General features: G+C 37.9%; 5 protein-coding genes across 5 annotated transcripts in view; 3 read left to right on the top strand and 2 right to left on the bottom strand.

Moving 5' to 3' along the window:
• Positions 1–3,794: 3,794 nt before the first annotated feature.
• On the top strand, positions 3,795–6,119 carry LOC109205710 (probable leucine-rich repeat receptor-like protein kinase At1g35710). The gene is made up of 3 exons (XM_019368455.1): positions 3,795–4,265; positions 4,716–4,931; positions 5,407–6,119. Exons 1-3 carry the CDS (start codon positions 4,175–4,177, stop codon positions 5,622–5,624), a joined length of 525 nt encoding a protein of 174 aa, XP_019224000.1. The 5' UTR covers positions 3,795–4,174; the 3' UTR covers positions 5,625–6,119.
• Positions 6,120–6,126: 7 nt separating this feature from the next.
• On the top strand, positions 6,127–9,970 carry LOC109205698 (probable LRR receptor-like serine/threonine-protein kinase At3g47570). Its single transcript, XM_019368438.1, has 4 exons — positions 6,127–6,717; positions 6,806–7,349; positions 7,647–8,016; positions 8,246–9,970. The coding sequence occupies exons 1-4, from the start codon at positions 6,127–6,129 to the stop codon at positions 8,253–8,255; spliced, it is 1,515 nt and encodes a 504-aa protein (XP_019223983.1). The 3' UTR covers positions 8,256–9,970.
• Positions 9,971–10,063: 93 nt separating this feature from the next.
• LOC109205709 (receptor kinase-like protein Xa21) lies at positions 10,064–20,958 on the top strand. Its single transcript, XM_019368454.1, has 6 exons — positions 10,064–10,214; positions 10,345–10,503; positions 17,520–17,735; positions 17,912–19,804; positions 20,102–20,471; positions 20,703–20,958. Exons 3-6 carry the CDS (start codon positions 17,570–17,572, stop codon positions 20,710–20,712), a joined length of 2,439 nt encoding a protein of 812 aa, XP_019223999.1. The 5' UTR covers positions 10,064–10,214; positions 10,345–10,503; positions 17,520–17,569; the 3' UTR covers positions 20,713–20,958.
• Positions 20,959–21,970: 1,012 nt separating this feature from the next.
• On the bottom strand, positions 21,971–23,619 carry LOC109205711 (cysteine proteinase inhibitor A-like). Its single transcript, XM_019368456.1, has 2 exons — positions 23,369–23,619; positions 21,971–22,412 (listed from the first exon to the last, which is right to left on the bottom strand). The coding sequence occupies exons 1-2, from the start codon at positions 23,468–23,470 to the stop codon at positions 22,218–22,220; spliced, it is 297 nt and encodes a 98-aa protein (XP_019224001.1). The 5' UTR covers positions 23,471–23,619; the 3' UTR covers positions 21,971–22,217.
• Positions 23,620–26,325: 2,706 nt separating this feature from the next.
• Positions 26,326–27,217, bottom strand: part of LOC109205696 (mannan endo-1,4-beta-mannosidase 1-like) — a 3,513-nt gene continuing 2,621 nt past the window's right edge. The window contains exons 2-4 of the mRNA XM_019368437.1: positions 27,089–27,211; positions 26,777–26,979; positions 26,326–26,692 (exon numbers count right to left, since the gene is read on the bottom strand). Coding sequence (XP_019223982.1) covers positions 26,326–26,692; positions 26,777–26,979; positions 27,089–27,211 — 693 coding nt within the window. The remainder of the gene's footprint in view (positions 26,693–26,776; positions 26,980–27,088; positions 27,212–27,217) is intronic.

Genomic DNA, 27,217 nt, shown 5'->3' with positions numbered 1-27,217 from the left:
CTTGAGGTATCACTTGCAGGACTCTGATTGAGTGAAGAAGAAGGACCCTCGTGTAAGCTATGGGGTTCATGTGATGTGGAGAAGTAGTCTGCATCATAAGTAGGAGATTCAGAAGGCAGAAATACAGGTGGAGAAGGATGAAGCTCCTTAAAAGGAAAAGTATCCTCTCTAAAGGAAACATCCCTGTTGATGAAGAAGCAATTGGTAGAAAGATCCAGCAGCAGATAGCCCTTTTGAGTGTCAGAGAAACCCATGAGGACTGAAGGGTTGGCCCTGGGAAGCAGCTTGTCTGTCTCTTGCACTTGTTTGGCATAACACAAACAACCAAGGACTCTCAAATGCTCCAAGTTAGGTTCCTGTCCATATAGCAACTCAAAAGGGGATAAGCCATTTAGGACAGAACTTGGCATTCTGTTGATAATATAGGTAGCTGCAATAACACAGTGACCCCAATACTTGATAGGAATCTGTGCTTGAAATCTCAAGGCTCTAGTTACCTCCAGGATATGTCTGTGCTTCCTTTCAGCAACTCCATTTTGCTGAGGAGTGTATGCACAAGTCTTCTGATGAACAATGCCATATTTTTGAAATAGAGCAAGACAGGTAGAGTTTACAAACTCAGAACCATTATCAGATCTGACTGTCTTGAGAACTTTGTTGAATTGAGTTTGAATAAACACAATAAACTGAGTCAATACCACACACACATCAGACTTTAGCCTTAGCAGAAATAACCAGGTCATTCTAGTGAAATCATCCACTACAGTTAGAAAATACCTATGACCATCAACTGTTGCCTGTTTGTAAGGACCCCACACATCAACATGAATAAGATCAAAAGCAGCAGTACTTTTAATGCAACTATTAGGAAAGGGCAGTCTGGTCTGCTTAGCACATGGACACACAGTGCATTTATTGAGGATATCAGTAATAGTTGCTAATTTTGCAGGGAACAATTTATTAAGGACTGAACTAGACACATGACCTAATCTTTTGTGCCACAAGCTAACATCTATAGTAGAGTTCCTCCTGTGTGTTTTAACTCCAGCTGCAGCCAGTGAGATGGCAGTGAGTCTCTTTGCACCATGTTTCTGCAGAAAATATAGGCCATCTCTCTCTCTACCAATCTCCCTCACCCTGCCACTGAAGAGATCCTGGAATACACAGAAATCAGGATAAAAGGAGGCAAAGCATTTTAGGTCTCTTGTCACCTTTGAAACAGACAACAGGTTGAATTTGAACTGAGGCACATAGAAAACTTCTTTAATAACATTGTTGTCAGAAATATTACTGTCTCCAATATGTGGACTTGAGTAAAATCTCCATTAGGTAGTAGCACCTGTCTTGGCTCACTAGGAGCAGTTAAGGATGTTTTAGTGAGCATGTTAATGTCTGAAACCATATGGTTTGTGGCACCAGTATCAATGATCCATTCCTGCAGACTAGGTGATGAAGCCAGGAGAGCAATGTGAGTACCTGCTACATTTGCCTGAGAAGTGGAAGCAGAAGTGTGATTGTGATTGTTGTTGAGGATCTGCATAATTTGCTCATATTGTTCCTTGGTGAATGGAAAAGCACCTCCCTGAGCTGTGGATTGGGAGTTTGTAACATTGCTGGCTTGTGGAATAGAAGAACTACCCTGAACTTGAGCACTAGCACTTCCTTGTCCCCTATAGTTTCCACCACCTTGACTCATAGGCTGATAATGACTGTAATTTGTAGGCAATGATTGCAAAGGAGTACCCTGAGAAGTATTTTCAGCATAAAAAGGCATAGAGTAACCAGGTTCTACCATGACATTGTGTGCACTAGCTCCCCCTTTCCTCTTAGACTTAAAATCAGTTGGATAGCCTATGATTTTGTAGCAATTCTCCTTACTATGACCTTTCATTTTGCAGAAGTCACACTGAACATTGTAGTGCCTTTTAGGTCTTGAACTAGAATTAGACTTAGCACTATAAAGTGCTGTGGAATCATAGCTATTAGGGTTCATAATAGGAGGGGGACCTAATATACTAGCAGATGCAGCTACAGTTCGTTGACTTTCATCACTCATAAGCATAGCATAAGCCTGATTTACTGTAGGCAAAGGCTTCATCATGAGAATTTGGCTCCGAGCTTGTGAGTAGGAGTCATTCAAGCCCATTAAAAACTGATACACCTTTTGTTTTCGTAGATGCATAATAAACTCCCTTGTCTTTACACAATCACAACCAGGTGTAGGTATTATAGATTCAGATTCATCCCAGAGATCCTTAAGTTTTGAGTAATAAACAGAGATAGAGGATGTACCTTGACACAAAGTGGCAGTTTCCTTGTGTAAATTGTAACATCGAGTGTCATTTACCTTGTCAAATCTCTCCTGCAGATCTAGCCACACCTTTTGTGCATTAGTAGCATAGGCTATGCCACTGATTAGTGATGGAGCAACTGAGTTCATCAGCTACGATAGTACGATAGCATTACACCTTTCCCATTGGTACCAGTATTTCTCGCGAAACCTCTCCTTTGGCCATTGACCATCAACAATTCCCAGCTTATTACGACCTAACAAGGCAATTCGCATCGATCTATACCATAGAGAGTAGTTATCAGTTCCAGTTAACCGAAATGAGATCAAGGAGATTCCGCTGGTATCACCAGGTGCCAAATACAGAGGATGAGTTACTGCAACTGTAACTCCTTCCTTGAACTCATCGTCCGATGATGCATGCAAAGTAGTCTCAGCTGTGACAGTAGCATTCTCATCATCAATCGCCATTGTCAACTTATTCTAGGGTTTTATTTTTCTCAGATCTGGAAGCAATTGTGATTGCAATTGATTCAAATTGACAGAAACTTAAATGAATGAGGAAGAGAAATTTTTGGATCGATTTGAGCTTCGATTCTGAGCTCAAGGCTCTGATACCATGCTAAACTTTATGGGAGAGCAGCCATGCCTGAGCTTAGGTTAATGAAGAGAAGAAGAGAAGAAATAAGAGTAGAGAGGAAAACAGAGAAGGAATGAAAAATAGTAACTGCTTCTCATTAATTCTAAAAATGATGTACAATGATATGTGTATATATTTACACGTGAGTTTATCACCTACCTACTTAACTAATCTAGCTAAGTGTAAATAGACTAAAATACCCTTCAAGCTTTAAGTCACTCCTCTTTCCTCAACATACTTCCATATAAGTAGACCCAGAAGCATTTTTCTTAATTACTAGTCGTTTGATACTTCATATTGCCAGAATCTATAGAACTTGGCTATAATTTGATGGATGAAACTAGACGATCTCGACGGAGATGATCTCCGATCTGATCTAACGGAGGAAAATCTTAATTTTAATGGAGAAATCCTTATCCTTCTCCTCCTCCTCCTCCTCCACCTCCGCCTTTTCGCTATTAGTATTTTTAGTAATATCTCTTCGCGTTATAACAACATGCTTAGCGATGAATATAAGCACTGATCAATCTTCTCTTCTGGTGTTGAAAGCGCGCATCACTTCAGATCCTAATAACATTCTTTCAACAAATTGGTCTTCTTCAACCTCAGTTTGTAAATGGATTGGAATCACTTGTGGTTCTCGTCATCAACGAGTTACTGTACTGAATATTTCAGGTTTAGGGTTTAATGGTACTATCCCACCCCAACTTGGAAATCTCTCTTTTCTTGTTTCACTTGATCTAAGCCACAACTATTTCCATGGCGAATTACCACCAGAAATCTCTCATTTACCAAGATTGAGAGCCATTGATCTTAGTGACAACTACTTAACTGGTCAAATTCCTTCGTTTTCGGGTGATATTTGAATGTTGTCTCTTGAAATGAATAGTTTCAGTGGGTTCATTCCTTCTTCTATCTCTTGAATCAAGAATCTTGAATTCTTGAAACTAGGTTACAACAATTTGGAAGGAAATATTCCTAGAGGAATAGCTACTGATCTTCAGAATTTGAGATTGTTGAGCTTTGGATTCAATAAACTCAATGGCTCAAATGTGTTATCTATATTCAACATCTCATTACTAGAAGATTTGGAACTTGAAAATTCTGGTTTAAGTGGTGATCTTCCATCTGATTTGTGTCGTCGCCTTCCCAGATTGCGAAAGCTTGATCTTAATTCTAATAAGTTAAGTGGAAAGATACCAAGAACCATTTCTGAATGCTCACAACTTCAAGTTTTAAAGTTGATGGAAAATAACTTAGATGGAACAATTCCAAGAGAACTAGGGAACTTACAGTTGCTGCAAGATTTAAGTCTTGGAAATAATACGTTAGAAGGTATGTGTTTACCATTTTTTGGGAAGTTCAATTTTAATAATAAAAAGGGCAGCCCGGTGCACTGATCTACAGCGATGCACGGGGTTCAGCCCGGAGAAGGGTCGGACCACAAGAGTCTGTTGTACGCAGTCTTATCGAACCCGTAACCTTCACATGGCAACAATTTTACCGGTTACGCCAAGACTCCTCTTTTATATATATATATAGAGAGAGAATTTTTATAGCATGTTTGCTAAGCTTCTTGGATGCTAAAAATGCCTATTTTTTACGAACAAATTGATTTCAAATATTAAAAACTATTTAATGTAAACTAGCACTATGTATGTTACTTCATCTATTGTCAACTGCAAATATATTATATATGGTTGGTTTGATTCTCTATGACCATTATTGCATAGAGTTGAGCTCTAGTTACAGTAATGATTTTTTATGTGATATGTCTTTTGACAGGCACAATTCCATCTGAGATTGGTCATCTTTATAACTTGAAGCTGTTAGTCATGGAAAAAAATAAATTAAAGGGCTCGATCCCTTTAACCATATTCAACCTTTCATCACTTGAATTTCTATATATGAGTGGAAACATGCTTGAAGGACCTTTACCAAGAGACATTGGAAATATGACTATGCTTACCGCACTTGATCTTGGAAATAATCACTTGACAGGTATCGAAAAATTATTCAATCCACGTTATTTTACAGTTAAGTTTTCTGGGAAAAAAATGAAGGGGAGCCTTGGCGTAACTGGTAAAGTTGTTGCCATGTGACCAGGAGGTTACGGGTTCAAGTCTTGTGGTAAAACAGTCTCTTGCAAAAATGTAGGGTAAGACTGGTTACAATAGACCCTTGTGGTCCGGTCCTTCTCCGCGCCCCGCGCATAGCGGGAGCTTAGTGCACCGGGCTCCCTTTTTCAATCTGGAAAAAAAAATATATGTAAAAAGGGTAGTTCGGGGTACAAAGTATCCCGCATTTATGCAGGTTACGAAGAAGGACCGCACCCTAAGGGGTATGATGTAGACAGCCTACTCTAATGCAAGCATTAGTGACTGCTTCTATGGCTCGAACCCGTGACCTATAGATTACATGGAGACGCTGGGAAAATATGACAGTTCTTTTCATTCACCTTTACTAATTTTTGCAGGTGTAATTCCAGATGAACTTGGTAACCTTCAAGAGTTGGTGGACCTTTCATTGTATTTGAATAACTTTAGTGGTTCTATCCCAATTGGTATCTTCAATATTTCTACTCTTATATCTATTTCACTATCAGATAACCACTTTTCAGGTAATCTTCCTTCAACTATAGGCCATGGTTTACCTAATATTGAAGGAATATTTCTAGGTGAAAAACAATATTAATGGTATATTACCAAATTCCATCTCAAATTTTTCTAAGCTTACTGTTCTTGGACTTGGTGGAAATGAACTCACAGGTTCAATTCCTAAATCTCTAGTAAACTTAAGACTTCTTGAAGTTCTCCACTTACAAAGCAACTTCTTTATTGGTGAAACTTCAACACTGAGCTTTATTACTCCTTTGATAAACTTAGTAGATTTGAGGTTATCTTTCAATCTCCTAAATGCAGTTCTTCCAAAGTCTATTGGCAATCTTTCTCTTCAATGGTTTTCGGCAATAGGTTGTAATCTCAAGGGTCATATTCCAAATGAAATTGGAAATTTGATAAATTTATTATCTTTGGAGCTAGAAGACAATGACTTTACTGGTGTTGTCCCGACAACGATAAGTTCTTTGACAAACCTTCAACAACTTTCACTTGGTGTAAATAGAATAAATGGTCCTTTTCCAAATGGTTTGTGTGAGCTATCTAGCTTGTTTTTTCTAAGACTTTCACAAAATCAAATGTGGGGAAGTATTCCTACATGTTTAGGGAATTTGACTTCCCTAAGAGAGGTTTATCTTGATTCTAATAACTTCACTTCTAGCATACCTTCAAGTCTATGGAATCTCAAAGACATCTTGAAGTTGAACTTGTTGTCTAATTTCTTCAATGGCTCTCTACCACTAGAATTTGGAAATCTCAAGGCTGCAATACTTCTAGATCTTTCGTGGAATCAATTATCTGGCAACATACCTAATACATTAGGAAGTCTACTGAAGGTGACTCAACTATCTTTGGCTCATAACAGAATTGAAGGATCAATTCCTGAGACATTTGGAAAACTCGTAAATTTGGAAGCATTGGATCTTTCATATAACAATATGTCTGGTGTGATTCCAAAGTCATTAGAGGAACTTAAGCAACTAGACTCCTTTAATGTCTCATTCAATAGGTTACACGGGGAAATTCCGAGTGGAGGGCCTTTTGTTCATCTTCCCTTCCAATCTTTCATGTCGAATAAAGGATTATGCGGTAACCCTCAAAAGCATGTCCTCCCATGTCGTTCTAATTCAAAGAAAAGAAGATTGATATGGATTTTAGTTGCCTGTTTGGTTATCTTTGTATAGGGGTTGTTTCATCAATAGTTTTTCATGTTAAAACAGTCAAATATTGAAGATGTAGTGGTCAACCTGAGGATAGCAGCACAAAGATGAACTTCAAAGAGCAACTCAGGGATTTGATGGAAATAACTTGATAGGTAGTGGAAGTTTTGGTTCTGTTTACAAAGGGACAATGGCAGATGGGATGATAGTTGCTATTAAAGTTTTTAATGTACAGATGGAAGGTACATTTCAAACTTTTGATATAGAATGTGAAATCTTGCGGAATCTTCGCCACAGAAATCTCACCAAGATCATAAGCAGTTGTTGTAACTTGGATTTTAAAGCATTGATACTTGAGTACATGCCAAATGAGAGCTTAGACAAGTTGCTATATTCGCGAGATTATTGTTTGAATATAATGCAAAGATTGAATATCATGGTTGATGTTGCTTCTGCTCTGGAATATCTCCATCATGGTTACTCAGTACCGGTTGTTCATTGTGATCTGAAGCCTAGCAACGTGTTACTTGACAATGACATGGTGGGACACCTAACTGACTTTGGCATCGCCAAACTTTTGACTAAGGAAGAATCTATTGCTCACACTACAACCTTTGCCACAATTGGTTACATTGCTCCAGGTAAATTCTTTACGTAACTTTAACGGTCAGCCCAATGCATGAAGCATCCACGTTCACGCAGGGTCAGGGGAAGGGCCGCACCCCAAAGGGGGTGTAATGTAGACAACCTACCCTGATGCAAGCATCAATAATGGCTGATTCCACTGCTCGAACCCATGACCTATAGGTCACACGGAAACAATGTTACTATTGTTCCAAGGCTCCCCTTCAAATTCTTTATTTAGCTTTGTACAAAGTAATTGATTAATGCATAATAAGTTTATTTGCTGACATATTGTTTTATTTTTTCTTGTTTAGAGTATGGTTCGGAAGGCCTTGTATCCAAGAGGTCTGATGTTTATAGTTATGGTATCATGTTGCTGGAAACCTTTATAAAGAAGAAACCTAATGATGAAATGTTCGTGGGAGATTTGAATTTGAGAAGCTACGTACATAATTCGCTTCCTGATGAGCTGAATAATATCATAGATGCCGACTTACTAACACTAGATGAAGAAAACTTAAGTCAAAAGCTGCAATGTGTATCTGCAATCATGGAGTTAGCCATGAATTGCACAGCTAATATTGCAGCTGAAAGGATGAACATGACTAATGTTGTAGCAGCATTGAAAAAGATCAAACAGAAGCTTTCTTCATGTTATCGAACGACCTTACGACATGACATCAGGTACTTTCATATATGTTTTGAAAGAAAAAAGTTATAAAGTTCAGTAGCATTTGACCATATCAGTAGTTGTTCGACGTAGGCGGATGTAGCATGAAAGTTGCGGGTTCACGTGAACCCAGTAGCTTTTGCTTAGACTCTATATACTCATGTACTAAGAAATTCTAAAATATCTATAAATATTTGATTCTGATCCCAGTTATTGTTGTGTATTAACTTGAGATCACTGCAGGAACCAATAAACTTCAAATTCTGGATCCGCCTCTGGTTGTTCGTCGAATGTTATTGCTGGATTCTATAGTTATTGGAAGTTAAAGGATGGATGCTCATCTACTTCATACTTCACAAACCGTTGATAGCTTGTGTACCATTTTCTTTTTCTAGATGATCCATATTTGTTTGAAGAATATAAAACTTTTTACATATAAGTTTTAGATTCATATATGCTGAGAAGAAAAGGAAAAAAAAGGTAAAGAATTCATGATTTTTCAAAGCAAAAGTAGAATTTCTCATTTAGCTTCAAGGAAAAGAGCTTATTTGCGCTCCAGTCAGTGAGGGTATTAAGTACTCACTACTCGCGGTCTAATTTTTTGTTGTTTCTCTGTTTGATTGCTACTTTCTTTCATTAGGTAAGCTTCAGTTAGTCTCACTATTAGTTCTCATTAATATGTTCTGTTGGTTCAATGTCTGAAGCAAGTTCAGGTGGTAAAAATTATCGTATTCGCAATTTCATTCGATCTAGTGATTTCTTCTCAAATTTGCCATTTTGTTATGTATTCGTTTACAACTCAACCGACTAAATTTCTAAGGTTAATCTGAAAGTGTTTTCTGAAGGCAGAAATAGAGTTAGCAACTGCCTCTGGAATTAGTGAATGAATTCTACTCATGAACACCGTGCGAAAGGCTGAATATAATGTTGAAGAGAATGCATCTTCTTGATAAATTCTCTGAATTTCTTCTCTTGCTGCTTTGTTTGAAAGAAGTGAGTTGGTATTTTGAACCATAGTGTTACAAAGATTTCTCTCCTTTTGCTTATGTATGTATAGATATTTGTTTGGATCTACGATTTCGCGGTTGGTTTTGCGATGCTTTGTCACTTTATTTGTTAGATCTGCTCTTAGCTTGCCTTTGCGATGCTTTTATCTTCTCCATTTTCACCAGTGGTGGTTCTCGCCGGCGATTCACACCAAACCAGCATTTCGCAGACCTTTCATTCAGATTCCACCTTCACCATTTTAGGAAGTTCTCTTGATTCTTTTATTCAAATTTTCCTTTGCTTGGTCTCATTACTCCTCTGTTTCACCTGTCAAAACATGATTGGGACATTAGGAGGGTAAAGTAGAAGTTCAGAACGTGTTATGGGAGTTGGGACATTGAGTAGCTAAGGTTAAAAGTTTAGTAAATGATGGGTTAATGTTGAATTGCAAGATGCTCTATATTTGATTATGTCCAAGTCATACTGAGAAAGTGAAGTGCATAAGTAGACAGAGGAGTCCATTTCTCCTGATGAAATGTCATTGCTGCGAGTCTGTGTATTTCAAACATAGTAAAGATGGCCCACACGAACGGGAACCGTCCATGCTAAAGTTGCTTCTATCTGGGAGCGGTTTCAATTGAATCCCCTTTGTCGGAAAATTTTATACAAAAGGGCAAAAACTAGTTTTTTTTTTGTTTGTTATATTTAAATTGTTGAATCCCCTTGGCATAAGGGAAAGTTCTTGTAAAGTGGAGGAGGGGTTAAAGATATGCTTTAGGTCACAGGTTCATATCCCAGGTGTGACATTTTTGAATCCCTTTGTTTAAATTCTCACTCTCCGCCACTGACTTCTATGGTATTTTGTTCGTATTGCTGTTTGTATTGACTGGAAATTCATTCACCTAATACATTTTTTGGTAACTCCATTTGAGGGTTCATGTTTATCTTTTGCACGGACACTGAGCATTGCATTGTTAATGGCGGGTTAACGTACGGAAAGGTGGAAAAGATTGGGGTTGGGGTGTTGTAGTCAATGTGGTGAAGAAGCCTCCAGCAGCATTGGGTTCTTTGCCTGCTGCCCTCTCTGCTTCACGTGTCAAACTGGCTATATTGTGGATACCTTGCTTCATTGCTCTCTGGGTTCCAGTGAAAATGGTTCTCGATCCAAACCATGTCCCCCTCGACCCTCGTCCCTCGTCCCCGGGAAAAGGGAGAAATGCATGTGGTGAGTACATAATACTGCTGTGTTGTAGTTTTCCAAAAGTCATATATTGCACACAGGTGAATTAGATCATGAGCAATAGTTGTACTCTTGAGCGTGTTTCTGGGACATGACACAGTATTCCAATTTGTAGGTGCCTGTTCAGTTACCCTTAATTTCTTCTCTCAGCAAACTTAGAATATCTGTTCCTTCTGATCTTCGGCCTTTGGAAGCAAGGCAAAGTATTTTGCTTGCAGTACAGGAGCTTGAAAAACGTTTCCCCGAAGGCCTCCCAAAGCTTAACCCTGTAAAGGTATGAATTTTCAGTTGCTAGTCTCATTCTTGATTTGGAACTTGTCATTTTAAAAAGGATCAGGTCATTGATGAGCATACTCTCTTTTCTCGTTCCGGGATATTTATCTGAGTATAATAGCTATGGGTCAAAAACATTGCTAGTGATGTGTATGCAAAAACCGCAGGTCAAAAGCCTGACATACGTGTCGCTTATAGGGATATTTTTCTAACTGAAAACTGTGTGTCGGGAATATTGCTAGTGATTTTTAAGCAAAAACTGCAGTCAAAAGCTGGAGATGAGTATTGCTTATAGAAAACTGTAGCTGACTGTAATGCAGTAGTAATTATGGCACGGGGTGTCTTAAGAAACAAGGAGAAGGCTCTATATGCTTTGTGTAATAAAATCTGTTTCCTTCTCAAAGAAAAAAGAAGAAGTAATTGTTTGTTCTCTTTTTGATATCTGTATATATTGCCTTAGCACAGCCTTTGTGCTACAATTATATAAAATATATGTTTCAATTCTCAGAAAAAAAACAAGAAGTGATAGTTTGTTTCTTGTGTTAATCATTACTATGATGGAGGTTTGCTGGTTATGAAATTATCCTTTCATAACATTTTACTATATCTTTTACTATTATGCTTTTTCTTCAAATTTGAGGTTAATTCAGTGACGAGACACTAAATCTATAAGTCATGGTTTACTTACTGTCACTGCTTTTACCATTTGCTGTTGCGTCTTGTTCTAATCCTTAAACTTCTCTTGTTCTCTAGGCATTGTATTGAAGAATTGGTTCATCACCTAACATTCCAAGAAAATCGCCACTACTTATTAAATAGTATTTTCTAGGATTCATTGTAATCATTTCTCTTTTTGTGTTGGATGGATGTGAAATAACACTCCTTTGAATGCATATGTAATTTTGAAGCACATTTTCGTATAAAATGCTTTTTTTTTTTTTTTATTACTCTAGTTGTGTTTCTTTTTAATGTGCCAAAACTAGTATAAGGATTAAGGACAGCAATTAATTTTGATGCAAAAGATGTGTGTGATAATTGAGTGAGAAAATATTAAAGAATAACATTATAAAAGTAAATAAAGAATGTGAAAAATGAGTTTATTGGCTATTGAAAATCATTAATGGTAGTCAGAGCAACCCTATTAAACAATATAAATGAAACCATTAAACAATATAAATGGTCTTTAATTATATGTTTTAGCATTTCTGTAGTTTGTTGTACTGAATGTCTAAAACCTGCAATGTCAGGATAATAAGCAAAAAAGAAGTATATCTACATCTTCACGTCAACATAAGAAAAAGAATGAGTTATGAAAATTTCGATCCATCCAGCCCAACCAGCAACTCATGACGGTTACAGATACTCAATCTGTACGACAACAACAACAACCCAGTGAGTGTCCCACAAGTGAGGTCTAGGGAGGCTAGTGTGTACGCAGACCTTACCTTTTATCTTGGAAGGACAGAGAGGTTGTATCCAATAGACCCTCGGCTCAAGAAGAAAGAAAGAAATAGTAAAAACAAGCACTACCAACACCAAGTGCTAGTGACAACCTGGTGCACAAAGCATCTCGCATTTATACAGGGTCCGGAGAAGGGCCGCACCCCAAGGGGTGTTATGTAGACAACTTACCCTAATGCAAGCATTAATGGCTGCTTCCACGACTCGAACCTGTGACCTATACGTCACGCAGAGACAACTTTACCGTTGTTCCAAGGCTCCCCTTCCTATTGAGAAGTACTTAGAAATAAATGTTGAGTATACTACTGATGATAGGTGAATTTGACTATAAACCACGCAAAACAGGCCTGAAGATTCAGAGGACTAGGTTGACCGCGGTTCCACCGCGACCGCGGTAGAACCGCGGTGGAAGATAGCTGCGGATAAATTCAGATTCAGAGAAGGCATTTGGCCGCGGTTTGACCGCGACCGCGGCAGAACCGCGGCGGAAGCAGAAAACTTCAGGGACTAAAGTGTAAAACACGGGATTTTTAGACCTAAACCCTATTTAAAACATTAGACTTCGCCCAAGAGAGGCATGTATTGAATTTTAGAGTATCTTGACAAGGAAAAACAATTGTGAGAGATCACCCAAAACATCTTTCTTCTTTTCTTTGATTTTTATTGCTAGTTATGATGAATTCTATCTTAGTTTATTTTCCCATAGCCATGAGTAGCTAAATTCCTTGTCTAAGGTTTTGATGGAACCTATTGGGTGATGAACTTCTTGTTTATGTGAATACAAATTGCTAGTTTAATCTCTATTTGTTCAACTTCGTGTTTGTTGTAGTTAATTGACAGGATCCTCAATTAGCTGTGCCTATTTAGTGTGCATAACTTGGAAAAGAGTGCATATTTAGGGTATTGTTGAACAACACCACTCCTAGATTATTAGAGGAATCTATAATTGCGGGTTTAAAGGCGGGATTAGGGATAACGAATCCTTGGGTGTAATCTAAAGTGAATCGTGCTAAATAAAGTAAGCTAGTGTATCTCGGGAGAGTGCAATAGTAAATTACTGTGATTACTCGGGAGAGATTTACGGTAAGATTAGCGTTCATGATTGATAGAGATGTGTTGGTAAATTTGTATGAGCATAAACAGAAGGGATTCCATCAATAGGGGAAATCATTGCCTTAGCTTTTTATCATAATTGTTTACAACCTTATTAGTTTAGTTTACAGCTATTTAGTTACTTGCAAGCATAGTTGTTAAAGAACATTCAACTGAGATTTGAATATTTGGGAAGCTGGTTCTGAAGAATTAGTGGGTCTGAAGATAGTGGTTGATAGGTTAACTCTCTGTGGATTCGACCCTGGGCGTAATACTCGGGTTATATTTGCAACGTCCGCAGAGTCCTTTTTATAAGGCATAGTTGGGCGTGATCAAATTTTGGCGCCGTTGCCGGGGAGTTAACGGAATTATCAATTGCCATTGACAGTAATACAAAGATTCTTATTGTAGACAGTTTTCTCTCTACAAAATTTTTCATTGAAAATTTAACGGTTGTTGATTTGGGTGCTCAGGTGTATGCCTAGAAAGTCTACGAGGACTGGAGAACTACTTGAAGGACTCTCAGACCCCGAGCAAACATTCCGGGCACTGAACCGTGCCAACAAAAGAATTCAACAATCCCAACAAACACTCAAAATCGAAATTAACATGGGAGACGTAAACGATCCCAACGGAAACGTCGGGAATGAGCAAGCTGGCTTAAATGCCAGGGAAGGGGCACCTCCTGTGCTTGAGGGTGCATTATATGACTGGGCACAACCAACAGCTGACAATTTGGCTACTGCCATTGTTGTGCCCGCAATACAAGCTGAATCGCTCCAGATCACAAATAACATGCTACACTTGTTGCAGAACAAGGGACTCTTTTCTGGGACACAAACAGAAGATCCTCAGCAGCACTTGAAGAACTTCCTGTCTATATGCAAAACTCAAAGGCAACCCAACGTGACTCCGGAAGCAATCAGGCTATTATTGTTTCCATTCTCGGTGACAGGAGCTGCTCAGGTTTGGCTAAACTCGCTCCCCATAAACTCTATAGAAACTTGGGATGAGTTGGTCAAGCAATTTCACAACAAGTTCCATCCGCCCAACAAAACTGCTCAACAAATTGATGAGATTGTGAGTTTCAAACAGAAACCAATGGAGACACTACACGAGACATGGGGCAGGTTTAAAGGAATGTTGGTTATGTGTCCCCACCATGGTGTTCCAGAACAGATGTTGGGACAACGGTTTTACATGGGACTGTCAGACAGCATGAAGAATATCGTTGATGCCTCTGCTGGTGGGGCATTCTTGAGCAAGACTTGGAGAGAAGGTCAGAATTTGCTCGACAAGATGGCGCAGAATTCGGGTTGGACAACTAGGAATGCACCTATCACTCCAGTGGTGCACTCAGTGCCTCTTGATCCTTCTAATACAATGGCTGAAAATATGGCGACTCTCTTGACACAAATGAGCATCCTCACCAAAAAGGTGGAGGAATCAGGGCAGAAGCAGCAGGTTCATATAGTAGATACTACCAATGGGGGCTTGTGCACATCTTGCATTAGCCAGCCAATTGGTAATCCTTGGAATACAGAGCATGATCATCATCATCAGCACCCTGAAGATATGAACTATGTGGCTAACTATGGGGGTCAGAGGCAAGGTAATCAGAACTGGGGTCAGCAGACTCAGCAGCAGTACAGGCCACCTCAGCCACAGTATAACGCCGGAAACATGGGAGGCATGAGACCCCCCAACAACATGGCACCGTATCCTAGACCACAGGGGTACAACAATCAGCAGCAAGGGTACCACCCACCTCAGCAACAGCAGGGTGGAAGACAGGAAGACGGGTTTGCAAGACTTGAAGCAATGATGCAGCAGGTTATTGGGTCCAACGCTAAGATAAATGAAAGGGTGGATGCACATGATGCAGCTATCAAAAATATTGAGGTACAAGTGGGCCAGATTTCAATGTCACTTAACAATCGTCCTCAAGGGACATTACCTGCAGATACCCAAATCAATCCAAAAGATCAGGGCCCAAAGCAGCTGATGGCGGTGAGTCTCCGGAATGGCAGGGATCTAGATGTTGAGCAAGAGAGAGCTCGAGAAAACATACAGGCTGAGACACTCATTCCAGTGCCCATTGAGCTGGATGAGTCTACGGGATTGACAGAGGTAACAGTCCAGCCCGCACCTGAAGAAAAGAATATGCAGCAAGAGACTGAGACAGTAGCTGAGCCAGTAGTTGAAACAGTAGCTGAGAAAGAGAAATCTCAAGTGATTGGGAAGAAAAGACCTCCTGCACCATTTCCACAAAGGTTGGCCAAGCATCAAAAGGAGGAGCAGTATAAAAAGTTCTTGGAGATGCTCAAACAAATCCAGGTAAACATTCCATTGATTGAAGCTTTAAAGGAGATGCCGGGATACGCTAAAATGATGAAAGACTTGATGTCTCGGAAGTTTGACTTTCAAGACTTGTCCACAGTGACACTTACTCAGACCTGTAGTGCAGTGGTATCTAGACCTGTTGCTGAAAAGCTATCTGATCCAGGTAGCTTTACAATTCCATGCACTATTGGGAACTTTGCCTTTGCTAAGGCACTCTGTGATTTAGGGGCCAGCATTAATCTTATGCCCCTGGTTATTTATAAGAGGTTGGGCATTGGGAGAGCTAGACCCACCTCTATGTTGTTGCAGCTGGCCGACAGGACTGTGAAGCGTCCATTTGGGATCCTTGATGATGTGCTTATTCAGGTAGGGAAATTCGTGTTCCCTGCAGATTTTGTAATCTTGGATTGCAAAGTGGATGAAGAAATTCCTATAATCTTAGGACGACCATTCTTGGCCACGGGGAGAGCTTTGATTGATTGCGAGACTGGGGAGCTCAAGATGAGGCTCAATGATGAAGAAATTATATTCAATGTGCAGAAATCGATGAGGCGACCAAGTGAGTTCCCAAATTGTTCTCTTATTGATGCAGTGGACGTAATTGTAGAGTCTGATGATGAGGCGTTGACGGTTGAGGATCCCCTTACTGCATGCTTGACAAATGTGGATGAGGTGAATGGTGAGGATTTGGCGGAATGGGTGTTGGCACTGGAAGGTAGAGGGTTCTGGATAGAAATCTAGAGTTTGAGCCCTTACACTTAGAAAAGAGAGAGACCCCTCCAGCAAAGCCATCCATCGAAGAACCACCTAAGCACCCCACCTGGCCCTAACCTCTCTTCCGACTCCGATCTCGATCTTGACTCCAACCTCGACCTCGAAACCTAATTCCGATCCCAAATCTCAACCCCAATCCCAACCTCGCCCTAGGGAAGAGTAAGTGCTGAGACAGGGCGGGAGGTTGGTTGGGGAAGGGGAGGTTAGTCGGGGCAGGGAGTTGGAGGGTGGGTAGAGGGTACAATGGGGGTAGTGAGTCGGGAGTTTGGGAATTGGAGCGGCAATGGTGTGATTGGGGTGAGGGTGGGGATGCGGTGAGGAAGATAGAAAGAGAGTTTTAGAAAATATTTTTCCTCATTAAAGTCCTTTTCCTCCATTTGGAGGTTGAATCTGTTATACCACTGGTGCTGGAACAATTGGTGATACTGGTACAATCAGTTTAGCCCTCTACAAGTTATGTACCTGTAAAATCAGTTAATATTTATTGCATCATAGCTTGCAACATGTCATTGGCTCCTCCGGCTTAAACTGGAGCCTTAACATCAGACATTCTATCAGAATTATAAATTTCTCTCATTTTTCCAATCATATATACTCTCCCTCACTCTCTTGGAAGCCTCAAGGTTCGAATCCAACTCAAAAAGTACCTATGCTTCAACCACCCTTCCGCCTCTACCTTTTCTCTTCAAAAAACTTAAGCTACTTAAACTGATGCTGACGAATATCTGGACCTGGAATGGAGGGGGTATACGGCTAATAAAGCGCCGAAGGGGTGGGATTACCCTGGGTTACTAAAGAGTCATCAGAGCATGCGTATACTAGCTTACCAACCCCACATCATAGGTAATGCCAGGTCTAGTGATAGCAAAATATCTATATTTTCCCATAAACCTCTGATGTATGCATCATCCAAGGTTTTTTTTCCTCTTTTCTTCAAGCTTATAATTTTCTTCTATTGACTTTTCAAATACACCGGGAGAAAAAGTTATGATAGCAAGCCCCTCTCTTACCGAAGAGCCTTCGGTACAAGGAGGTGGCGATCATAATGAATTTCTTGAAATCAATTTTAAGAGTGGAGTTATGCAACCAAGAATCGGACATTGAAAGCTAAAGATATGAGTCAAGAAAATTCTATGAAAACAATGAGAAAAGCACAAACAAATTGGAACGAAAGAAATAATTAGGTTTAAAATATTAAAAATTACTTAACGTAAACTAGCACAATATATGTTACTTCAGCGATTGTCAATTATATATAGTTGGTTTGATTTTCTATGAGCAATATTGTATAGAGTTAAGCTCTTGTTAAATATATGATTTTATTTAATGTGATATTTCTTTTGACAGGCACAATTCCATATGAGATTGGTCATCTTTATAACTTGAAGCTGTTAGTCATGGAAAAAAATAAGTTAAAGGGCTCGATCCCTTTAACCATATTCAACATTTCATCACTTGAATTTCTATATATGAGTGGAAACATGCTTGAAGGACCTTTACCAAGAGACATTGGAAATTTGACTATGCTTACCGCACTTGATCTTGGAAATAATTACTTGACAGGTACCGAAAAAATATCCAATCCACGTCATATAAATACACACACACACCTGGTGCACAAAGCATCCCGCGTTCACAGGGTACGGGAAATGACTGCATCCCAAGGGGTATGATGTAGACAACCTACCCTAATGCAAGCATAATTGCTGCTTTTCATTCACTTTTACTAATTTTTGCAGGTGTAATTCCAGATGAACTTAGTAACCTTCAAGAGTTGGTGGACCTTTCATTGTATTTGAATAACTTTAGTGGTTCTATCCCAATTGGTATCTTCAATATCTCTACTCTTGTATCTATTTCACTATCAGATAACCACTTTTCAGGTATTCTTCCTTCCACTATAGGCCATGGTTTACCTAATATTGAAGGAATATTTCTAGGTGAAATCAATATTAATGGTATATTACCAAATTCCATCTCAAATTTGTCTAAGCTTACTGTTCTTGGACTGGGTGGAAATGAACTTACAGGTCCCATTCCTAAATCTCTAGTAAACTTAAGACTTCTTGAAGTTCTCCACTTACAAAGCAACTCCTTTGCTGGTGAAACTTCAACACTGAGCTTTATTACTCCTTTGATAAACTTAGTAGATTTGAGGTTATCTTTCAATCCCCTAAATGCAGTTCTTCCAAAGTCTATTGGCAATCTTTCTCTTCAATGGTTTTCGGCGATAGGTTGTAACCTCAAGGGCCATATTCCAAATGAAATTGGAAATTTGATAAATTTATCTTCTTTGGAGCTAGAAGACAATGACTTTACTGGCATTGTCCCGACGACGATAAGTTCTTTGACAAACCTTCAACAACTTTCACTTGGTGTAAATAGAATAAGTGGTCCTTTTCCAAATGGTTTGTGTGAGCTATCTAGCTTGTTTTTTCTAAAACTTTCACAAAATCAAATGTGGGGAAGTATTCCTACATGTTTAGGGGATTTGACTTCCCTAAGGGAGGTTTATCTTGATTCTAATAACTTCACTTCTAGCATACCTTCAAGTCTATGGAATCTCAAAGACATCTTGAAGTTGAACTTGTCGTCTAATTTCTTCAATGGCTCTCTACCACTAGAATTTGGAAGTCTACTGAAGGTGACTCAACTATCTTTGGCTCATAACAGAATTGAAGGATCAATTCCTGAGACATTTGGAAAACTCGTAAATTTGGAAGCATTGGATCTTTCATATAACAATATGTCTGGTGTGATTCCAAAGTCATTAGAGGAACTTAAGCAACTAGACTCCTTTAATGTCTCATTCAATAGGTTACACGGGGAAATTCCGAGTGGAGGGCCTTTTGTTCATCTTCCCTTCCAATCTTTCATGTCGAATAAAGGATTATGCGGTAACCCTCAAAAGCATGTCCTCCCATGTCGTTCTAATTCAAAGAAAAGAAGATTGATATGGATTTTAGTTGCCTGTTTGGTTATCTTTGTAGTAGGGGTTGTTTCATCAATAGTTTTCATATTGATGAGACGTCGGGGTAAAACAGTCAATATTGAAGATGAGTGGTCACCTGAGATAGCAGCACAAAGAATTTCTTACTATGAACTTCAAAGAGCAACTCAGGGATTTGATGGAAATAACTTGATAGGTAGTGGAAGTTTTGGTTCTGTTTACAAAGGGACAATGGCAGATGGGATGATAGTTGCTATTAAAGTTTTTAATGTACAGATGGAAGGTACATTTCAAACTTTTGATATAGAATGTGAAATCTTGCGGAATCTTCGCCACAGAAATCTCACCAAGATCATAAGCAGTTGTTGTAACTTGGATTTTAAAGCATTGATACTTGAGTACATGCCAAATGAGAGCTTAGACAAGTTGCTATATTCGCGAGATTATTGTTTGAATATAATGCAAAGATTGAATATCATGGTTGATGTTGCTTCTGCTCTGGAATATCTCCATCATGGTTACTCAGTACCGGTTGTTCATTGTGATCTGAAGCCTAGCAACGTGTTACTTGACAATGACATGGTGGGACACCTAACTGACTTTGGCATCGCCAAACTTTTGACTAAGGAAGAATCTATTGCTCACACTACAACCTTTGCCACACTTGGTTACATTGCTCCAGGTAAATTCTTTACATAACTTTAACGGTCAGCCCAATGCATGAAGCATCTACGTTCACGCAGGGTCAGGGGAAGGGCCGCACCCCAAAGGGGGTGTAATGTAGACAGCCTACCCTGATGCAAGCATCAATAATGGCTGATTCCACTGCTCGAACCCATGACTTATAGGTCACACGGAAACAATGTTACTATTGTTCCAAGGCTCCCCTTCAAATTCTTTATTTAGCTTTGTACAATGTAATTGATTAATGCATAATAAGTTTATTTGCTGACATATTGTTTTATTTTTTCTTGTTTAGAGTATGGTTCGGAAGGCCTTGTATCCAAGAGGTCTGATGTTTATAGTTATGGTATCATGTTCCTGGAAACCTTTATAAAGAAGAAACCTAATGATGAAATGTTCGTGGGAGATTTGAATTTGAGAAGCTACGTACATAATTCGCTTCCTGATGAGCTGAATAATATCATAGATGCCGACTTACTAACACTAGATGAAGAAAACTTAAGTCAAAAGCTGCAATGTGTATCTGCAATCATGGAGTTAGCCATGAATTGCACAGCTAATATTGCAGTTGAAAGGATGAACATGACTGATGTTGTAGCAGCATTGAAAAAGATCAAACAGAAGCTTTCTTCATGTTATCGAACGACCTTACGACAAGACATCAGGTACTTCCATATATGTTTTGAAAGAAAAAAGTTATAAAGTTCAGTAGCATTTGACCATATCAGTAGTTGTTCTTGTTCGCGTAGGCGGATGTAGCAAGAAAGTTACAGGTTCACGTGAACGCAGCAACTTTTGCTCAGACTCTATATATGTACTAAGAAATTCGAAAATATCTATAAATATTTGACTCTGATCCCTGTTATTGTTGTATATTAACTTTGAGATCACTGCAGGAACCAATAAACTTCAAGTTCTAGATCCGCCTCTGGTTGTTCGTCGAATGTTATTGTTGGATTCTATGGTTACCGGAAGTTAAAGGGATGAAGGCTCAACTACTTTATACTTAACGAAGTTACTACAATTTTGGAGACAAAAGTTATATAAAACCGTTGATAGCTTGTGTACCATTTTCTTTTTCTTGATGATTCATATTTGTTTTAAGAATTTAAAACTTTGCATTCCAATTCCTAAAATAAGTGTTTTTTCCTATTCCTTGTTCTTTACTAATCTAACATTATACTACTCCATGTCATGTCATACTCGGTATTTCTTGTATAGCAACAAAGTGCCTTTCCGTTACCTAATTCTCTCTACATATCAACATCACAAAACCGCTACCTTGTTAGCACTAGTGGTGAAGCCAAGAATTTCGTTAAGAATATTTATATTTGACCTATATATACAATATAATTTTCCAGCAAAAACAAAGGGTGTTCAACTGACCACCTTCGCGACCACCATTCGCCTGTTGTAGCTCCTCCCTTGGTTAGCACAAAAGTCAAAAGAAAATGTACGCAAGTAACGTCAGAACAAACAGGAAAGGTCTTTAATTATATGTTTTCATTCCCCCACTCTAATTATCGCGTTCATGGATGGCATGGAGGTGGAAGAATAAACATTTCATATAGCCAGAAAAACCTGAGAATGAAACTGTGACAAAATCAACTGCTACAAACGAGTTTTTAGCATTTCTGTACTAAATGTCTAACACCTGCAATGACAGGATAATAAGCACAAAAGAAGTAAATCTATGAATAATTATGAAAAATCTGATCCATCCAGCCCAACCAACAACTCATAACAGCTACAGATCCTCAATCTGTACAATTATCACAAAATTTACCAACCTATTGAAAAGCATTTAGAAACCAAATGTTTGAGTATACTACACCAAAGCAAAGCAAACAGCTTGAGGAAACAATTATCCATGTTGTTTGAAAATTTTAGTAGGGACCTAAATAAAAGGGCAGCCTGGTGCACTAAGCTCCAGCTATGTGCGGGGTCCGCGGAAGGGCCGGACCACAAGGGTCAATTGTACTCAGCCTTACCCTACATTTCTGTAAGAGGCTGTTTCCACGACTCGAACCCGTGATCACATGGCAGCAACTTTACCAGTTACGCCAAGGCTCCCCTTCGGTAGGGGACCTGAATGCATTCATTAATATGAAGATTCACTATAATTATTTTAATGCTGGCTATTGACCTACATGCTAAGCTCAGAAACCACTGGCAATTGCTTATGCTTCTCAGATATATTAGCAATAGAAAAGCAGTACATATACAAGATATAGCATAGAACTATCATATGGAGGACCATATAATATGAAATATGGAACATTAATGTTACAGGGACTGTAACTTAAAACTACGACATAGTTAAAAGCTTATGTTACGATATTCAAATACTCGCAAGCGAAACTATGTTACTTTTATTTTCACAAGCATAAGATGCATTCATTTAGCACTTGTTAAGCACTAGCGGCATCCCCAATAAGCTTGAAGTCTTCAACTTGCTTGAAGTTCTGCCACGGCTTCACCCAGACCTTGGCTTCGTATGCTTTCTTCTTACCACCTTCAGTTGCCTCCAGTGTTATGTAGTACATGGTTCCAGCAACCACTTGTTCCTTCACATTAACAACCTTTCCGAACTCCAGAAGTGCATTCTGATATAGAATATTGTTCAAAAAGCAAGAAAAGTGGCCCATGAGTGCTGAAGCAATCAATCTCAGTCGTGACGAAGTGCAAAGAAGATAAAGGCTGTCACTGTACATGCTTAATCACAGAGACACTAGCAAAGATTTAAGCAGGAGGTTAACAGCCTCTTGCAGAAATGCAGGCAAGGTTGCGTACAATAATTGTGGTCCGACCCTTCCGGACCCCGCGCATAGTGGGAGCTTAGTGTACCGGGCTGCCCTAATTTTTTAGACTTACTAAAGTGGTCAAAAGCATAAATATGTGCATCAAAAGAACTAAAATACTTATTTTGTTATTTTTGTTTGGATGAATGCAGCTCTTCTCTTCTCCTCTTGGCTCTCATTCCCACCATGAACAAGCACTATCTAAACTGCCACATCCTAATGAAAAAAGCCCATTTCAAGCATGTAAACTTAACAAGATAGAAGTTTGAACATTTGTACAAGCTTATCTCAATTAGTTTAGCAACTTATAAGCTAGTACTCACTTTGTTCCAAAACTATGAGACAGCCTTGGAACCGAATAACTTTTGCCTAAATTCTGTATATCTATTAAAAATTCACTAAATATCTAATTGTGAACCTAGTTATTATTGTCTATTAATTTGAGATTACATTAGGAGCCATAAACTTCATATATTGGATCCGCCTCTGCTATGAAATGCAATTCAACATTCAAGATTCAAAAAGATGAAACTCTAACTGAAATTTTCTTTAATCATTACCTATTAAATCATTACTATAAATGATGGGGAAATTTGACAAACACATTGCAAACCCACGTAAAAATAAGAGGAACAAACACAATCAATTCCACAATAAAAAACAAAGGTCAGCTCCAACAAATTCACAAACAGGGGAAAAAAGAAGAAAAAACAAAATATAACTCGTTGTTTGAGAATAAGGAAAAAGCAAAAAAGAGGGACCTGTTTCTTATTGTGTTCATCAACAGCAAAGCGAGCAAGATCATTGATCTCAAGACTGTTCTCAGATCCTCCTGCCTCACGAAGTCCTCCTAGAGTTGCCATTAATTCTCAATTTTTGCACTAATTTTGGGTTTTTTTTCTTTGTAAAAGGGTTTTAAGAAGAATAAATATATAGAGAATATAGCAAATGCAAAGAAGATAAAGAATCGTCAGTCGCTGTCTGCGAATCTAATGGAGCGCGTTTTGATTAAAGCTGCACTGAATAATTCTTTTTCCCTTTTACAACTTGTTTGGATGGTACATTGTATTGTTATTCTAAATATAAAATTTATTTTGATTGTGATTTAAAGTTTTTATATTTGGAGATAAGATAAAGGATAAATATGATTATTTGATAATAAGGAAGAGAATGAAGAAGATGAGAAAAAGAAATAAAGTAATAATGCAACCACATCAAATGAGTGGTTACATAAAGTCACACTTTTTATTTTTATATAACAACAGATTTAAAAATATGATACAATAAAATTTAAGTAACCATCAAAATAAATAATGTATTTAAAGTAAGAAAAACTTACAGAAATATCCAAAATAAGCTTAAACTTACCAACTTCTATCCAAAACTAACCAAGTGCATAAAAAAATTGAAAACCCAAATAATTAAGGATTCTTTCTCTTCAAGAACCATACACAAAGATCTCCTTCTATATTTTTAAGCGTGATCAGCAACATCAGATGATGCAATTCATAATGACATATATCTCAAACAGATGATCGCTAACGCACACAAAACCAATCTCATAACTTTTTTGCAGGCAGAAGAAAAGAGAAAAATGAGTGAAACGAAGTGGAGCGAGGAAAAGGGAGGATCTACTTAGAATTGGTTGTCAATAAATCCAAAGTATGATATAGAGGAAAGAAATCCTGCGGGCAATAAGAAGCTTAAAAAATGAAGCCCATTTTTTTTTTTGAAATCCGACAATGGTAATGTCAATAAAAATCGAAAATGAGAGACCCAAAGTAATGAGAAAATGACTTGTATCTGTGAAGCTATAAGGTATCAGAAATACGAAAACACCTAGTGTTTATGTCAAATCAATCATTACATGACATTTGGGTTTGACACATATGTTGATCACTTAAGATCAATTGATGTATACGCTCGTTACCTCAATATATCATTTATTCTAGAATTAACTAGTATGGTTTGGTGTAAAATATTGTTGTAAAGTTTTTGTGAAGATGTAAATTTCTTGAACATGCATAGCTAGCACTCGGTATATTTCTTTGCTTATGAGCTGACTCTAATTTGTAAATACATCATAGTCAAAATATTTCCATTGTAGTATATCTTAGAATAGGCTAATGCTAAACTTCATGCCCTCCGATCTCATTTCTCATATCTGTTATTCCTTCTGTTTCAATTTAGATGATACACTTGGAAATAATTCAACTTTAAGCTCTTCATTTTACCTATTTTACCCTTATCGAGAAGCTTTTCTAACCACACAAACGTCATGGCTCTATAAAGCTTTTACCCCTAAGCTTTTAAGACCACAAGTTTTAAAAGATTTTTTCTTTTTCTTAAATTCCGTGCCGAGTCAAACTACATCATCTGAATTGAAACGGAGGGAGTAAATCTTATCTTTTTCATTTTTTAAAACAGAGTTTGTGACGGTATCTAGTTAGAAATTCTGCCACAATAACAATCTTCAATAAACTTATATTTTATAATTTATTCTATATATCCGATTTTAATATAAAGTTCAAACGTTCCATAAGAAATAATCTCTTCACTGCAATTCCTGCATTATTAATTAATCTCTTTATTATTAATCCATATATTACAATTCCAGCAATAGGGTGGTTAATAGCTCAATTCCAAGCTGGTTAGTTAGAAGTCGTTAGAAGTTAAAGGGGTTAGTTTTCCAAAATTCAGTTGTAACTAACTTTCCCAGCCAAAATGTTCCCCTATATAGTTGATTTCCTCTATTGTAATTTTCAGTCTTTTGGATATTAAATCAATAAAACGAGTCTTCTCTCTTCTCTTTCAATTACATTCAACTATTAGTTGAGCTTAGATAATCTGTTCAAGGGTAATTCTTCTACTTTTACCCTTTAGGTTTCTCTTCCTTTCATTGTTCTTAGCTCGAATTAGTCTGGTTCGTATCATTTTGCTCCTTCACTTGTTGTGTATCCAGGATGTCAAGAAGATGGTTGCACTATCACTGTGGACTCAATGTTTAATCTAGGTTTCCATGAAACTCATTATTTTTTTGAAAATACAAGTTCAATTTTTTAAATTATTTAATTTTTTTAGTGACTTTTGACATATATGTATCTACACTCAGTATCAAAAATATTGGGATCAGTTGAATCCTTTGATTATGTATTACATTCTCTACTAATGATAATTTTAATATAGACATTCGGTTTAATTATATAAAAATTTAACGATAATGACAACAGAAGGATAGCAATTTTAATGCGTCAACCTTGGGGATTTTGAAAGAATAACCAAACAATTAAACAACATTTCCATAAACATTTTCATATCTTGATGATTAATTTGGTTAAGACCTTGGAGATTTTGGTAAGGACCAATAAATTGTAGGTAATGATCGCCTTTGGTTTCCTGTATTCTATTTGCTTGTGGTATATGAGAGAAAAAATACAGCTTGTCGTATTCACGTAGAGCCCGGGGAAAGATCGCACCCCAAGTGATATATAAAAGACTAAGAGTAAATTAATTAAAAGAAGATCGATATATGGTATCTGAGAGAGAAACAATTTATGCAATTACATATATTCTTGAGTTTAATCAGCTTCACATGTTTGATAATGTGAGCGATCTGGAATTATTACTAAAAATCATGGATTTGAGATCACTCAATCCTATCATAAATTGATTATTGTAAAATCATAAAAATAATTATTGATCATCTTCATGCCTTCACTCAATGAACCAAATGAGCCAATGTCGTCATGGACTGCGATTGACCTGAAATTATTCCTGTAGTTGAAAGGTTTTGTCCCAAAACTATACAATAACCATCATCATAATTCTCCATCCCTTGTGCCATGAGTTGCCATACTAAACTTCCTGCCATAGTTCCTCCTTCTTTTGCCAAATTGTAGATATTTCTATATACACTACTCATAAATGTGTCTCTTGAACTAAGATTGTATCCTTGACCTCTACTAGACTTTCCAAATTCAGCTAGAACTAGAGGTTTCTTTAGTATATTTCTTGCATCTTGCCAATGGCTTGTAACCCACCTTTCCATCCATGCCAATTGTGCATCATCGCTCTGTCCGGATACCCTGTAAATGTAAAAATAATTTTATTCATTGATGGTGTAACGAGAATATCTGATTTTTTTAGCGCAGAAAAGATGTTAAATATACCATTGGTCAGTGTAAGCGTGGATAGTGGCAAAATCAATCTCATTAATAAGATGGTTACTGATGAAATCTGTTCCAACTTGATAACCAGGATTAACTTGCTTTCTTTCAGGAATTGAATCGCCATAAAATCCCTCCATTCCTACCTCTAACAAGTGTTTGTTGTCTAGTGACTTCACAAAACTTGCCATTTCTTGAACCCAAACCTAGAGTAATATCAGTAAAAAATCAAAATTTTACAGCAAAAAGTCAGTCATTGATATTTCTAAATAACTAATTTGGAAATGAAATAAGAATTTATTTCTTAAGACTCACATTAACAGTTTTTCCAGAATAGTCAGTTTGGTCACGTGGCTCATTAATGAGTTCCCATGCCATGATTGTTGGATCATCTCTGTAAGAAACTCTAGTAATGGTATTGAACCTTGTAACAACTTTCTGTAG

Source organism: Nicotiana attenuata, unplaced genomic scaffold (genome assembly GCF_001879085.1).
Source record: "Nicotiana attenuata strain UT unplaced genomic scaffold, NIATTr2, whole genome shotgun sequence".
NCBI classification, from domain to species: domain Eukaryota; kingdom Viridiplantae; phylum Streptophyta; class Magnoliopsida; order Solanales; family Solanaceae; genus Nicotiana; species Nicotiana attenuata.
The sequence above is the reverse complement of the archived record's forward strand: the minus strand, read 5'-3'. Positions and strand labels throughout refer to the sequence as shown.

Bases quoted from the DNA above. Each gene is read 5' to 3' on its own strand.
- LOC109205710 (XM_019368455.1), top strand. From the start codon at position 4,175: ATGGAAAATAACTTAGATGGAACAATTCCAAGAGAACTAGGGAACTTA. The intron at 4,266-4,715 runs GTATGTGTTTAC...GTCTTTTGACAG, and splicing joins TGGAAATAATACGTTAGAAG to GCACAATTCCATCTGAGATT. The intron at 4,932-5,406 runs GTATCGAAAAAT...TAATTTTTGCAG, and splicing joins TGGAAATAATCACTTGACAG to GTGTAATTCCAGATGAACTT.
- LOC109205698 (XM_019368438.1), top strand. From the start codon at position 6,127: ATGTGGGGAAGTATTCCTACATGTTTAGGGAATTTGACTTCCCTAAGA. The intron at 6,718-6,805 runs GTTATCTTTGTA...ACCTGAGGATAG, and splicing joins GGATTTTAGTTGCCTGTTTG to CAGCACAAAGATGAACTTCA. The intron at 7,350-7,646 runs GTAAATTCTTTA...TTTCTTGTTTAG, and splicing joins AATTGGTTACATTGCTCCAG to AGTATGGTTCGGAAGGCCTT.
- LOC109205709 (XM_019368454.1), top strand. From the start codon at position 17,570: ATGGAAAAAAATAAGTTAAAGGGCTCGATCCCTTTAACCATATTCAAC. The intron at 17,736-17,911 runs GTACCGAAAAAA...TAATTTTTGCAG, and splicing joins TGGAAATAATTACTTGACAG to GTGTAATTCCAGATGAACTT. The intron at 19,805-20,101 runs GTAAATTCTTTA...TTTCTTGTTTAG, and splicing joins ACTTGGTTACATTGCTCCAG to AGTATGGTTCGGAAGGCCTT.
- LOC109205711 (XM_019368456.1), bottom strand. From the start codon at position 23,470: ATGGCAACTCTAGGAGGACTTCGTGAGGCAGGAGGATCTGAGAACAGT. The intron at 22,413-23,368 runs GTCCCTCTTTTT...ATTCTATATCAG, and splicing joins ATGAACACAATAAGAAACAG to AATGCACTTCTGGAGTTCGG.